General features: G+C 32.6%; 1 protein-coding gene across 1 annotated transcript in view; it reads left to right on the top strand.

Moving 5' to 3' along the window:
• LOC130894055 (soluble guanylate cyclase 88E) overlaps positions 1-15,480 on the top strand; it is a 30,417-nt gene extending 14,937 nt beyond the window's left edge. Inside the window, exons 5-14 of the mRNA XM_057800599.1 lie at positions 276-399; positions 2,707-2,851; positions 5,494-5,620; positions 5,683-5,887; positions 5,973-6,119; positions 10,235-10,367; positions 10,424-10,651; positions 10,712-10,933; positions 13,621-13,811; positions 15,014-15,480. Of these exons, the coding sequence (XP_057656582.1) occupies positions 276-399; positions 2,707-2,851; positions 5,494-5,620; positions 5,683-5,887; positions 5,973-6,119; positions 10,235-10,367; positions 10,424-10,651; positions 10,712-10,933; positions 13,621-13,811; positions 15,014-15,400 (1,909 nt within the window). The 3' untranslated portion in view covers positions 15,401-15,480. The remainder of the gene's footprint in view (positions 1-275; positions 400-2,706; positions 2,852-5,493; positions 5,621-5,682; positions 5,888-5,972; positions 6,120-10,234; positions 10,368-10,423; positions 10,652-10,711; positions 10,934-13,620; positions 13,812-15,013) is intronic.
• Positions 15,481-16,630: the final 1,150 nt, after the last annotated feature.

Below are 16,630 nucleotides of genomic sequence, written 5' to 3'. Positions count from 1 at the left end.
TAGGGCGTTATCGTATACGTAAATGCCTATTTTGACAAGGAAGACCCTACTATTATTTGGAAGCGTTTATCCCTCGTTATTCTTCCTTTACAAATTGCACAATTCATGTAATAGTTTTCTCTTAAATTTTTGATGAAGAAGGATAATCTCCTAGTATCTGAAAGGTCTATAAATCTTTGTTAGAGCTAATTTACTTCTTCAGATAGCAGCGTATCCACTTAATATTATATATAATTGAATGATGATATTCAAATCCTATCTATTTTCTTTTTTAGTTCCGATATGATTGTAAGAAGCATAGGAAATTCATTGATGGTCATCCTTCCGGATCTAGTGGGAAAAAAGATAACAAATTGGTTCGATTTAGTTAGACCATTGATCGCATTTAAATTTGGATCGGTAAGTTTGTTTATCATACTAATATTTTGATTTCAAAGAGGAGGGGAAAGACAATTTTTGATATATTTAGTGGTCATAATGAACAGTTACAACTATGCATAGCTAATAAATTGCTAACTTCAATACCACGTGCTTACTCAAAAAGATATAGTGTTAAATTACTCAACATGAATAACGTTTATATCCAAAAAAAATCACCTTGTGATTTCTTTGCAACAAAAATAGATTCCTCAAAGTTTTCGAAATATACCACAACTTCTTTGAAGTTCCCAATCAATATTTCATATTTCAAAAAAATTATGTTATGTAATATATAACTATCTATCTAGAAATAACGTTGGGACAAACTTCCAGAGACAGGATAAAGGAAAGAATACAAGCGTATAGAAGAAATAAAAACCTATTAAAAAACTAACAAAAAGAAAGAACTTAGAAGAAACGAGTGAGAGATGATGAAAACTATAACAGGTCCAAACCTAGCACAGAAGGGCGGGAGGGGAATGAAGATATAGAGAAAGAACTAGAGAAAGAAAATATAGTGAGATACATAAAAGCACAAAGTCTCAACTGGGCTGGGCATATAATGAGGAGAAAACCAACTGAAATGGTCAAAAGAATAAAGCAATGGATCCCATTGTGGCAAAGGAGAAAGGAAAAGTCAAAGAAGACTTGCAGAAACGAAATAGAGAAGACATAAAAGCACAAAAGGAATGGAAGTTAATAACAAAAGCAGTCAAGACAAACGATAAACTATAAAGAAAACAAAAATAGAAAACTAGGATTAATCCACCTCAAGAAACGATTTTAAAGCGCTAAAAGCGATAGCCATAATCCAAAGTATTGAAAGGCTTGATGATGATGATGATGAATATATAACTATAAAAATTAAATTGAAGTAATAAATGGAGATTGAGATTTGGACTTTTTATCAGAGAATTTTCTCTTTCTAAAGAATTCATTTTCCAATTTTTTAATTGTACAAAATTTCTGCAAAATATTAAATACTAGAGAACAGACTCTACTCACTGTACTTATGCGCAACCTTTTCTACAGCAGATGTAGAGGTGAAATTTCGTCTCCATTTAATTATTTTCTTCATGTTTGACCCGTCTCTAGTTCAGGCCACTTTTTGTTATTTCCTTCACGGGCTGTCACTTCTCTTCTTTTTGATTGTTTTATTCTACCGTGATTATGAAATGTTTGTTTTTATGATAAGGTTAGTTTATTGTCCTTTGATGTTAATTGATGCTTCTATGTTCCTGTATTTAGTGTGATTCATATTGAGTACCTAGTCTTTTTTGCGAAATTGTCTGATTGGTTTGATGCTTTTAACGCTTTCTAAAATTTTCTGACGGATCTTCCTATGGTTTATACATGAATTTTATCTATCCGTAACGAAACTATGTGAAAAAATATTGTGAATCATTTCTATTTAGAGAAAATATTCCCGCATAGTGCGTAAAATTCGCGACCGCACGAATCCTATCCCGACTGCGTCAATTATAATTTTAGCTTATGAAAATTCGTTTTAAAAAACTCCATTAATACAAACAAAACTCTGTTTAAATTTTATAAGCTGATAAACCTAGTTAATTTCACAAATGAATTACTAACGTTAATTGAAAGGTATTTTCAGCGATCCAATTTTATAATAAAATAAACGCTGACACATGTTTACAAAATATGATCTTTTTAGAATAATCTAGATTTTTCTTCATGTAACTCCTCCATCCCTAAGAATGAAAAATAGCGGAGGTATTTTTCAGATCCTGTTTGTGGCTCTTCTTTATTCAAATTCATATTCTTCTTTTCTTCAATTTTCTGATTTCTTGAAAGTCTTCAGCGATCTGAAGTTCCTGTTTCTCGAAGAAAACGTAGATATTCGCGCTTCTGTATTAAAATACGTAGTCGGGTCTCTCACCGCACTATGCGTAAAATTCGCGACCGCACAAATCCTACTCCGACTGCGCCAATTATATTTCTTCCGAAAATTCTGCTTCCAAAAACTTTATTAATACAAAAAACAAGGCTTACAATTTTATAAGCTGATAAACTTGACTAATTTCACGATTTCACGTTCATTGAAAGGTATTTTCAACAATCCTATTTGTGGAAATATGTGACTGTATTATCCGGCTGTTATAAATACACATTATTCATAGACTTCGATTATAGATAATTTCATGATTATTAGATATTCATAAAAATATTTTTTGACAAAATTCATTTACGAATAAAAAAATGTACAACTGATGCTTTAGTTTCACTTCATACACCATTCATAACTTTTGGTTTTACATTTCCTAGATACTCAACCGTACTAATAATATTTTTGAATTGGTGACAGTGGAGCCCATATTGAATGAAAAACCATCGGAACGAAGACGGGGACACGAATTGGTACTTAGCGATGAAATGGAAATGTCTGAAGATAGAAATTTGAGACTTAAAGGTAATGGTCTTGTAAAATGCAATGAGAAATATGCTCAGACTTCAGAACTGAAGACAGTAAGTACTGAGGGCTGATAAAAACGTTTCACTGATATTCTATACCTTCCACTAGAAATTATAATTCTAAACATTATCTTCAAATATCTCTTTTTAATTTCTGAGTGCGCACATACTCAATTTATTCTGCTCCTATAGTTACCCAAATACCGTACCGATTCTAAAGATATGAGGAACGTAATAATAGTACCTTTATTTTCATTCTTTCATGAACAACAAGAAAAATATTTAGCCAAACTAGCCGACGAAGAGATAAGTGAAAAATAAGTTATTAGCCAACTTTTTTTATCTAAAAACTAGGTACAAGAGGGATAAACCGTATTACACTCGAGTAGTTCGAGCGGACCCTACCGTGTGGAGATGCCTGTGGTGGATATTGAACTTGAACTTTAATAGGTTGTAGTGATCTGGGTGCCTTTATATCTGATTTCACGGGCTTGTACTTAGACAAAGGAGAACTCACGATATTTGGACTTTCTGGGCGTCTGCAAGTGAACTCGGTACTTAAGAACCACGTCTGCCTCTATTGGTAAAACATAGTTAAAACAGCGCCTTTTCTTTTCTGGATCACATATAAATCAAATTGCTATCATTTTTATTTTGTCGAGCCTCCTCAGAGTACGAGCCCAAAATGTGCTAGCAATATTGCAAAGATTGTCGACTTTGGGCCTTATATAGAATTAGAAGATGGTACGAAGTATAAAGCTCCAAGTTTTTGTGAAGATGCCTTAGCTAATTCGGCCACGTGACTATACCAAGAATATTGCTCCAAACCTCAACACCCAACAAACAAATTTACCGTGACGGTGATTTTTAAATCCAAATAGGACCAAATCTTCAGCTCTAGAACCAGCATCTTTTTCAAAAACAGCACCCTGGATCTTTTCTACGTTAACCTCAATCAAAATACTTCCACCCACCCACGAATAATTTCCCGATCGGTATTGGTAGGGATAATCTTTAGCTGTCTATGGATTTGAGTGTTAGTCGAGTTTATTTGAATTTATGTGATTCGTTAATGTACAGGAGATAGATAGTAGATTGATAGATGCATCCCTGGGGAACACCAGCGTTGACACTAAAACCTTTCTGAGGTGTGTCTCCATCGATAAGGACCTGGATGGGGCTTTGTAAAAGCTACGTCAGTCAGTCGATAAGTGAGAACGACAAACCAAACTATCTTAATCTATTTAAAAGGTTTGACATACCAAACCCTGTCAAGCTCTTTCGATATGTCCAGTGCGATAGCTCTGGATTCACTAAATTGTTCTATAGGCTCAGTCCATACATTGGTATGGACTGAAATACAAGGTATTTCAAGATTTGCTGGCACCTATAGTTATGCAAAACTTAAAACCCAATTCACGTCGCCTAGATCCGCTCGTCATATTCGTCATGTTCGCGTTTATTCTGTGTACCGCTTTATTGTTTTAAGAGTTGACAAGAGAGACTCATATGACCACGGAACAAAATTGCAATCACCTGTGTGGGTCATTCAAGACGAGCTAAATCCAACAAACACGTCGAGGCAAACGGATGTTTTTTCATCACTACCAGCAACGTTAGAGCAATGTGAAACGGTCAACTCCGAATTGTACACAGCCATTTGTCTGCTAAAAGTCATCGAACAAATTGGAACATTTGGACAAAATCAACGTAAATGGGAATTATTCATTATCATGATAATGCTAGCTCCCACACAGCTAATTCCACTAACCTAACCAAATTTCGTAGCTAGTCAGAGTGAGAGAAGTGCTCAAAAACTGGTTCAATCGCATAGAAAAGCATCAATCTTGGAGGTGTCGTGTCGATAGGGCGTCTGGTCACAGTGTTTTTGTCAATTTTGTCAGAAGCTGGCGTTGGACGTGGTTACAAGTGATTTTGTTGACGCTTTCACTCTACAATTATAATAGTTCATTCAGTTCTCGATATTTTTAAAAAGTGAATAACAAATATTTAAATCTATTGATGATGAATTTGTTGCTACATTAATTTTCATTAGAAGAAGACGATGATGAGGAAGAGCAGATGTTAATTCATCAGATTTCCCTGAAGAATCGTAGGATACAACCTATATTTTTGAAAAGAACTGAAGAATGATATTGTAAATTATTGATTAATCGTTGCGAGAGTTTTTTCGTGAAACTTCGACCAATTCTAGGGGTTTTCTTACAAAAATCACTCAGCAGCGCGTCTGATAAGTTAGTGTAGATACAAAATTCACCTCGTTTATCAACATTTTGTTATATGGCTATATTTAAACATAGCTTACAATTCTTAATAAATTATCATGACAATAATTTTCGATATTGAAAAAAGTACTTTGCACTTGAGTCGATTTCATTATTTATATCATACCACGTATACGACCCAAAAATTTTAAAATCTGTCGATTGTGTTCAAGTTTTTAAAACATACAGAACTTTTTATGAAGAATAATATTTTTTTTTTCGTAGTATTAAAAGAAATTTTCTCATATGGTGCGAACGAAAGTTGACATAGTGTATATATGAAAATCTTTTCTTGTTTTTTGGACATTGGATATATTAAAATGCGATTTATTGGTTGATCACCCGATATTTTCAGGCCAAATGATTTATATGGACAACTGGAGAATGATGATGTATTTAGGAACACCTGTGATGCCAGATCTAAATTCTTTAATAAATTCTGGACTCTATATTAATGATCTCTCTATGCATGATTTCAGTCGGTAAGGCTTTTATCTCCTCTAGCCATTTATACCACAATTATAATAATTTCAAAAATTTTTAGAGATTTGATGTTAGCCGGTACTCAACAATCAGTGGAGCTTAAGTTAGCTTTAGATCAAGAGCAGTTGAAAAGCAAAAAATTGGAAGAGTCGATGAGAAAACTGGACGAAGAAATGACAAGAACAGATGAATTGTTATATCAGATGATCCCCAAACAAGTAGCTGATAGATTAAGGAAAGGAGAAAATCCAATAGATACTTGTGAGGTAATTGTTAATTATTTATTGACGAATAATGTAAGTTCAAGCCCAATCATTATATTCTTTTTAATTCTATTCTGTTATTTTTCAGATGTTCGATAGCGTGTCTATTCTCTTCTCAGATGTGGTAACATTTACAGAGATCTGCAGTAGAATCACCCCCATGGAGGTAGTTTCAATGCTCAACGGCATGTACTCAATATTTGATAAGTTAACAGAAAGAAACAGCGTGTACAAAGTGAGTATCAATAATAATTGTTTGAAATGTTTAAACTAATCATTTAATTTGAAATAAATGAAACTAAAACTAAAAGTCGAAAAGGAAAAAGTGCATGTTTCATTAAGTGTTTTATACATCTTGATAATTTCACTTTTGTTATTAATATTTGAGTATTAGTTTAACCCGTACTTTTGGTGTATATAGAAGGTGAAAAAATGTCTATTATAAAGTATCGAGGTTTCATCAGTGGTTGTGGTATAGGCACGTTAATTAGTCTTTTTTAAAAAGTGGTACACCCTTTGGGGTCAATATCGGTTTCCAAGGGGTCGACATAAACGAAAACTGTTTTTGGGGGTCGACGACGTCTAAAAATCGGCCCGTATTAACTAACCCGAGTTCGGAAAAGGCTTCAGTGTGATTACAAACATTTTGACAAAACAAAGGTACTGGTTGAAAATCAACGAACGTGACGATTTAAGGCTGCAACTCACCAATATTAAACCGAATTTGGCTAGATTGGTAGATACATCGCACTGAATTTTTAATTTTTTTATCTTCACTTTGCGATTTAAATGTTTTTTCAAAAAATAATTCCTACTCAAGTATTCTTACGTAACTTGTATTAATTAATAATCATTAATTACACTTGATATTTACTGAGTTTTATTGTATTTGATAAATTTTGATGACTAAAGAATGTTAAGATCACTCACTTAACCAACCGCAAAGTTTCTAAATTGGTAAGTATTTTGTATCAATAGAAAAAAATAGAGATAGAATTTTTTAATTAATTATAAAGTAATTACATGGGTCTGAGATATTAGTTCAGTTAGGAAAAGGGGTCTCTTGCTTAAAATGGTTTGGAAATCCCTGATATAGACGTTCTACTATTTTATGGACGTCTTTTTAAGCACCGCGATTGCATTTTTTCAACCTTTCTTTACACTATTCAACGCGAACAAATCTTTTTGGCAGCCAAATATCCATGTAATAATGTTGAATGTATGTGAATGGAACTAAAAGTAAGCCTTAATCTTACGGTATGTCACATGACGAACTTGCAATATCAATTTACACACGGCATCGATGTTTTCTGGTACAACAGCAGATTTTGGACGCGAAATTCACCTAAGATTATATACTGGATAGATCTGCCACTCTGTATAAAAATTTGATGACAAAGTTCGATCTTATTGACATCTCTCGAACTGGCTTCGTACCAAGAAAAAAGATTTCTATAATCAAAGATTTGATCTAAGGTTCATATCCATGCTAATTTCGCGGGAAATTTGAAAATAACTCGAGTAATTTTAAATGCTCGAAGCTAGTTGTCGCATCAAATTGTGAATGAAACAAAAGTATTATGCAAAATACTTTCATTTTGCTAACATGTCAAATTCAAGTATTGTTGTTTACAATAAAATATAAATACCTGAAATTAAAATGCAGTTTAAATGAAGTATTTTGTAAAATATTTTGGTTTCATTTACAATTTATGCGACCAGGTCCGATCATCTAAATTTCACAATTAAATGGTTTATATAAGATATAGGTAGATGGAATATTGAAACACGGGATGATTATTATAATTTTTATTTTGTTTTTGACATTTTATAACTATATCCACAAACAAAAAATTTTCCTTCACACATTAGCAGGCTTAGGACTGTCAACAGCGAGACGTTGGCGTGTTTAAAAAATGTTTCTGTTTGTACACGGTACATACAATGATATATAAAAAACTGATTTTATAACCATGGATAATTAATGATTACCGTTGTCTTTCTTGCAGCTTTCCTTATATTTAACATATGCCATATTCATCACATCATAGTCTTTATATTGTTGGTGTTTGCCCTTCAAAATTTTATTAATTAAACCTATGTAATGAAAGATGCATATGTTAAAACTAATATTTACAAACATATTTACATAATCCTTATGATCTGAACAAAATATTGAGGAAATGGCTGTCAAATCCTCCGAACGAAATATTTGTTTTTCTATGCCTAACGAATTGATTAACTGGGGCAATCTTTCGAAAATTTTATCAGAAAAACTTTTAAAAATATCACAGAATTTTGCTTAAGACGCACATAAAACATTTTTTTTTATGTTCCCTAGAATATATTAATGAATTTGCCTCAATTAATTCGTTTGACAATATTATATTTTTACACAAGTGGCATTTGAGACTTTTAAATAATTCCTTCGTTACTGAACCTGCCACATAAGGAGTGACAAGGTCTAATCCTGTATATTTTGAGCTTCTATTGAATGGTTTATAAATTGGGACATTGACTATTGGAGGAAATAGCAATTTTTTTCCTCTACATAACTTTTCACTAGGATTCATAAGAAGTTTATTGTCATAATAAATATAAGTTCTTACCAGGAAAATGTAGAGTTGTGAGTGAAAGTTTTTTTAACCTGCCATTGGGGTTTCTACAAATTGGTTCAAAATGAATATCACATATTCTATGTGATGATAATACTGTATCTGCAAGCATTAACTTGGGGTTATTTATTCTTTGCAACCAAATTCTGCAAACGTCTTCATTCGTAGGCATGGAATGTCTACAAAAAGGTAAAATAAGGATAAAATAATTCAACATATTTAACCATTCAACAAAATGATTTCCTAAATACAAATTAATGAAGTTAGGAAGAAAAGAGTTATTCTCGTATAGATATGAACTTGATTTCAATTTAAATATTTTTATGTTGATAAATAGTAAATATTACTCTCACCTTATCGCTTGCTTATTCGTGCATCCTGGTACACAGCAGGCCTTTACTCGTTTACTCATATTGAGTAAGTAAACACGACAGCACAATTCGCAACAAATAATAACTAGCTAATAAACAAACAATATCAAACACATTTGCAAAGATTTTATACACCTTTGCAAGATGGACGTCGTTCATTCAATAATCTTGGTAGTTTCTCGATGCATGATTGCAAATTAGTTTCAGAATCTAGATTGACAAACATTCAAAAATAAAACACCAAAAAGTATGCTTTTAGATGTAAACCGGCTACATAGAAGCGTTAAAAATCGTCCTGAACTTCTCATATTCCAGTGCACAGGCCCTGAAATTCACTCTGTAGCGAAGTGCGATCACGATTGAACTCAGAAAAACAACTAAACACGCTGTCTCGAGGTTATTGGAAGACGTGGAACGATCGAATGGCCGACTAGATCACCCGATTTGACTATTTAAAATCTAAAGTATATTTTAATAGACTAGACAATATTGGTGATTTAAAAGTTAGGATAACGGAAGAAATTAACAAAACCTCTGAGGTCTTAAAAAACGTACGAGAATTTCAAAATCGCCTCTGTTATTGTCAGGAAGAGAATGGTGGTCATTTTGAACATTTAATTTAATTGTAAAGAACATTAAAAAATACATTCTAAATATTATCTCCACTTTACGTTTTATGATAGAGACATTATCAAAATTATACATTTTAAAAATTAATTTTCTCATTTATGATTGCGCTAAATTTTGAAAATTATATTGCTGAACAGAGGACTAAAATCCCTTTCTTATTAAAAATTTTCGAGGGGATACTGGAGGGGGATAGTATTTGCATACTGTAAATTGTCAATCTAAGAATAAAAATCGACTTGATTCAGATTTTTTCACATAGTACATGATAACACTAAAATTGAATTTATTCCATACATATGGACCGCATGGATTATGCTGATTATTGCAAGTTATGTAGTTTCAAGATGCATAAAATGCATAATGAAGTGTAATTTTTGCACTGATTTAAAAAAATATGTTTTTCATTTTGACAAATATTGAACACTGTAATTTGAAATTCTTCTTTGAACTCAAAATTAGTTAACAGATTCGTTTCGTAATATTAATAGAATTCTTCTTCATAATAAGCAAATGTTTTAATATATTTACTAACGTATATATTCAAATACTTGTATCATCCCTAAAACATTTTTATCTGGTCTCTCGAACTGGAGTTAATAAAACCATATTCATCGGTTCCTTGACATTTAAATTAACTTGAATAATTTAATGTGTATAATTGCTGCACTTTTGTGTATTTTACAACAATATGGTAACACAACAATCGAAACTATTTGTCGTACTGCTGGCCCCAGGTGGAGACCATTGGTGATGCATATATGGTTGTAAGTGGAGCACCAGAAAAAGAAGGTAATCACGCGGAAAGGGTATGTGACATGGCATTAGATATGGTTGAAGCTATCACCAACTTGAAAGATCCTTCAACTGGTAACACAATGCAAATGTAAATAAATATAATCATTCTACATGAGTTATTTTCTTAGGGCAACATCTGAAAATACGAGTTGGTGTCCATTCAGGTGCAGTAGTTGCCGGTATAGTTGGATTGAAAATGCCGAGATATTGTTTGTTCGGTGATAGTGTCAATACAGCGTCAAGAATGGAGTCTACAAGTGAAGCCATGAGAATACACATATCTGAATACACAAAGGAGCTTTTACCACCGAAGTACAAAGTTAGTGAGAGAGGGGAAATACAAATTAAAGGAAAGGGTAAGTATTCTCAATAAACTAAAAAAAATAATCTTAACCCTAAGCCCTGTTTGATTTCAGGTTCAATGAAAACTTATTGGTTGCAAGCTAAAGAATACTGGTCGCCTTCATCAGAAGATAAATATTCAAAATCTCTCATCGATACAATCAAAATTATTCCCCAAAGTCAATCAGCAGGACAAGTTCAAGAGATTGGGCGTATAGCGACCTACTATCCCATTACATTCAAAGACGTAGCTAGGAGAAGTGTTGCTAGTTCCCCTATAAAACCAACTCCAAAAGGTAATAGAGACACTTTGAATTCACTTGAATATCAAGATGGATAAAAATTTTAAAAAAATATATCCTTTCTTCACTTTCCACATATCTCCAAAATTTGCAGGCTATTGTACTTTTCATAACATTTTAACAAAAAATTACAGAGGGTTAAGTCTAATTTTTTCACGGTTTGATCCGAGAAATCGAAAAAAATTATATGGAAAATCTGATCCGATCTGATGGGATAAATCTGCATATTAATGCAGTTCTATTTATAATTATAAATAATGACAAAATAAGTTATTCGAAATAGATTATTTTATATTAGAATAATTTTAATACGAAGGTGCAACTTAAATTTTGAGATATGACAACACTGATATGTCAAATCTGATCATCATAGAGTTGCCAGAAAAAATCGAGGAAACCAATCGCAGAAGACGAATCATTCTCCACCAAGACAATGCGATCTCTCAGACATCAGTTCAATCAAATCGTTTTTGAACAGTCAGAACATCGAATTGATAGGTCATCCACCGTACAGTCCTTATTTGGCACCCAATTAATTCTTCTTATTCTCGTAGATCAAAAATTAATTGCGAGATTAACGTTTTCCTACACCTGAAAAACGCGGTTGATGCGTTCAAATCGCTTGTTTTGGAAGTACCTCAATCGGAATGGGAAAAATTCTTCGACAATTGGCTCAATCGCTTGCAAAAGTTAATTGATCTCAATGAAAAATATTTTATAAAACAATAAAACCATTTCCACCTATAAATATTTATTTTTATTTGTCTATCTCAAAACTACAAATAGTGTTCTCTTAATTATTTCCAATATTCTCGATAGAAGTTAATATTGTGTTTATTTTTTTTTCTTTTTTTTTATTTAGTAAATTTATTCTTAATATTCAAATTATTACTGTGATTGATTGAAATACGTTAACAACATTGATCATGGAGGACCCAGAGGGTCAAGCTGGAACACAAATTACTCTAACTGAGAAATCAATTACATTTTTTAAACTGGGGGCTTTGGACCAGTAACGGATCGGAGCACGCCTTCCCCCAAGATGTGTAAAAATACAGTAGATATAATGAATGAATTTGAATTGGATTAATTGAGGAGGAAATGTCTGGCCGAAATAGATTTCTTTAAATCCTACCTTTAACTAGGGTTACAGAAGATTAATTAATACAATCAATAATAGCATCAATCTTAATATCATCATTCGCAGTAGCCTAGTTGTGTGGTGTGATTATCTTCGGCATCGGCACCGCGATCGTGTTTTCGTCTGGGTCTTTCTTTCAAAGCAAGAGAAATACTATGTGGACGAACGCCCGCTATCTTCCAATTGTCCGCCATCGTAGTTGCACCGCTTAAATTAAATTCCTTTGTTCGTTCAGTTTGATATAATGAAGTAAAAAGAATGTCGTTGCTGAAATACTTGGAGTAACTTTACCCTTAGCTCTCCAACTCCGAGAACATGGTTGTGCTCGAAGCTTCGATACAGGGCATTCAAGAAAAACGAATCAATAGCACTGACCCTACAAGGAGCATTCTAACAAAGCGACTATTTTGGTGGAAGGAATTCAAATATCTAGAGCAACAGCTCGACAAAAAAACTGATCTAATGCTCATGCGGAGGCAGCTGAGGACAAACGCATGATAGGTAGATCCAGTTTCTTGATTTTATTATAAATGTATTAACTTCAACACCTGTTAATACCAGATTTAAATAATGCATACATTAGTTAAATTCTATCTTGGAAGTTAAGCTGCATCTGTAAACAAATGTAGAGGTCGATTTCCGAAAATAAGCTTATAAGTTTGCAGGTTTTCTACCAAAATCAGAGTACTACTTCAACTGTTGTGCAACTATCCTGTAACTACCAGTAATGCAAAGTGAACTTTTCAGCTTTGCGTCGTTTAAAACATATCCACGCAGCACAATGACTGAAGAAAAACGTAATAACCTCGCTTAACTGAACGTCCACCAGGATATTTCTCGCAAAATGAAGGCCGAAGAAGTCTTGGATGCTTACATTCAAAAAGCACAAGAGAAAATGATCTCATAAGTTCCTGTAAAGAATTCCTAGAAAGAATTTTCACATTTGAAAGTTAGATTAACGGAAACTCATCATTATGTACGTTGTACAGCTAGCACAAAATTACTGTTGGTATCAAATTATTTACTATTTAAGAACAATAATTAATATTATATATATATATATATATATATATATATATATATATATATATATATATAGATATATATATATATATATATATATATATATATAAATAATAATAATAAACAAAATTACAATAATTGAGGTTATGATGTATATACCTAATAATACATTATTCAATCTTCATTGCTATCGCTATCTATAACTGAATCAATATTGGTATTAGAATATTATATTATATCAAATTTCGTAGTGCGTATTTGATTGACTTAAAAAATTACTATTTTTTGAAACTTTCTCATAACATTTGTCCAATAATACTAACTGACCATGCTGAATTTTATCAAAATAGAATCCGTTTGGAATTTATAATAAGAAAATGTTTCCAATTTTTGAGGTTCAATTTCCCAGAGGGCCCCAACTTTCAATTAATGTAAGTTTCGGGTTATTATGGAATATGTGGTTCGTGTATGAAAAGATCTCTTATAGACGGTAGGTGAAAACAAACTATACTTTTAGAGGTACGATCGAATTCAGCTGGTGCAGTTTACTCATCAGGATGTGATCCGGCTGAAATTTTTGGGTCATTAATATTAGAAGATGCAGAATCTGATGGAAAGTCACAAAATTCGCAAGTAACACTTCCTTGTACATTTAAACACAGAAGTACAACTTCATCGAAGATTGCCATTCCTATAGAAAAAAAAGAGGTAATCTATATCATTTTTAGAACTTTACACAAGCTCTAACTCTGATAGTCTCGATTTTGGGAATTTTTAATTCATAGTATACTTACAAAACAATTTTTTTTCTCATTATCGATATATTCTACAAAACATGAAATGTGGTAACCCACTGTGGTATGCAAGGGAGTTTTAGGAAAAAGAAATGTTAATAAAAGTTTTATTGAACTATATTAATTGTTTTTTAATTTATGGAGAAAATTTTAGACTCCTATTTCTAGAGATAAAAATAAGTTATTTTAGGAAAATTCATGGTTCACTGCTATCGATTTTTTTCGGCAATCCAAAATTAAGAAATTTGTTGTGATTAATAATGTTGTCAAATATTTAGTTATTTTAGTATTCAAAAGAAAGACCGATTGCGAAATGCAGACTAAAATATATCGAAACTATGATTGAGGTTGAGATAGTCATCCAATTTGCTGCACCAATCTTTGCAACTTCTTCAGAGACCGCGTCTCTTCATCTTAGCCCTGGTTGTTATTTTCTTAGATAGCCCCGTAAATTTTTCTCACCACTTTTGATAATATCATATTTGTCAATTCAATTTAAGTTTTTGGTATGTGTATTTCATTCAAGGACAAGTAGAGTTTCGGTCTTTGGACACTGTCATACGCCGCCCTAAAATCGATAAAAATGATGTGGAAAGAATAGATGTTGTACTCGTAGCACTTATAAAGCATCTGGAGTAGTATTAAAATCTAGTCTGTTGTCGATCGACCAGCTCGGCATCCACATTGATTGGTGGTGATATCATTGATTAGTAATTTTCTACATTCTTCTGATTATCTTTTGTTTCCAAGGGAAATACAAAGCCGACATTCGACTCGGCCGCCATTTGTGTTTTCCTCACCATTTTGTTTCCATAACTTTTAAGATGGTTTCTTCCAGCATTCATCTACCAGCCTTAATGAGTCCGCTTTGATTATATGCTTTCCGAAGGACTTGTGACTTTTCTCCTTCTTAATGGCCTTCTATATTTCCTCTAGATTGGGCGGGTCCACCAGGTCATCAATGAGTGCTTTTAACTCTTGGTTGTCAGAGTCTAGAAGTATGGAGAAATGATCCACTCACCTATTTAGAATTTCCTCTTACAAATATTGACTTCTGGTTTGAACTATTTACTTATCGAATCCCACTGTTTATTAATTAAAATATTTTCATCTTAGTACAGCGCAATGTCTCTAGCACCACTCTCCGCCACTAGTCAAAATCTCCATTCAGAAGATTATATAGATCCTCAACTACAATCATCAGATACTCACGAAAATCTACTGAGCCAAGAAACACAATATCCACGACTATGTCCAAAACAATCTCTGCAACTAAATCTTCAACCAGAAAAAGAAAAATATGAGTATGGCAAGGTGATGCACGTTTATGCGAAAAAAATGGACAAAGACAGAGAGTTGCCAAATTCCAAAAGTGACATGAGCATTTGTCAAAAAAAGGATACGAATCAAATGAAGAATAAAAGTCACAATCATCAATGTTGTTATGCTGTAGATTCAAGTAGACACCACAGATATAAAAGCAATGCTTGCAGTATTAGCTAGAATTTTGTATGTAGATAGTATCGAGATATTATTACCTAATAAAGAATATTCATTTTGTAAATTTTTATTTTTTCACTCACCATGTGATTTTTTGATTTATTGCGCCTGTCTAACATGAACTACTTACATATCATGGTTATTACAGCAGGTGAGCATAAATGGAAAATTTGCAATTTACTCAAGCGCGTCAGAATAACTTTAGATTTTTTGAAGTATTCCCACCATACTGGAGCAATTTATTTCAGGCTAAACATCTAGGGTAGCACATTAGTAAAAAAATCAATCATTAGATAAACTCCAGCGTGTAAGATTCAGGAAAGTTAAGTTAATTTTTAACAAAAAAGTCACTTAAGGAGAAAGAAAAGTCAAAGAGTTGCCAATAAATGCAACCTGAATAATCTCAAGGTCTCCAAAGGTATTGTTCTACATTGTCCTGCTATTTTATGCGGGGTTTATGACCTTGTCGTGGTGGTGAAGCTTGAGTATCTCAATATCTTAAGCTATGCCGACGTCAGATTATGTGCTGGTATGGTCTCACATGTCGGACAAGTTAGTATAAGAGACCAGTCAAGCGGGCAGAAGTATGTGAAAACTGTATTTAAAAATATTATGTTTATTCGTTTTAAGTTAATTGTAACATGCTGTATAAATAAAATGTTTATTGAAATTTGACATAATTTCATTTATTTTATAATAAATAGGACCTGGAGAAGTATATCAGGCTAAAGCTTATGAATTTTACTAGTATTCTAGGATTAATGAATTGAGACCCTGTCACACTAAAATTAGTATATTACACAGCACGAGCCATAAATTCAGCTTTTCACCTTTGTAGTATACTATTTCTTCATTTACCTCGGTCGAGAGTACGTATTTTCGTCCCTAATGGCAGTACTTTCAACAGACTATGAAGAAAAACCTTACTACCTACAAGGTTCAAAAGGTATGAAGCAAATTCTTTTTTCCCCTTGCACATAAAATCTACTATTTTACAAGTAGAAATAAAAGCTGATGAAACAGAGAAAAATATAAACATAGGTATAATAAATAAACACAACTTTTCACAAAAAGGTCAATTAGAACCTTGTCAAACCAAATTAGAACAAATTTGAACAAACAAACAAATTTGAACATATTGAATGAATAGTTCCTTTACTTTTTAAAGATATCATCTCAGAAAAAATAGCCATGTAACAAAATCAACTTCTCTCCTATAATAGCAATGGAATC

The sequence above is a fragment of the Diorhabda carinulata genome, chromosome 5 (genome assembly GCF_026250575.1).
Source record: "Diorhabda carinulata isolate Delta chromosome 5, icDioCari1.1, whole genome shotgun sequence".
NCBI classification, from domain to species: domain Eukaryota; kingdom Metazoa; phylum Arthropoda; class Insecta; order Coleoptera; family Chrysomelidae; genus Diorhabda; species Diorhabda carinulata.
This window is presented reverse-complemented; position numbering and strand designations above follow the sequence as displayed.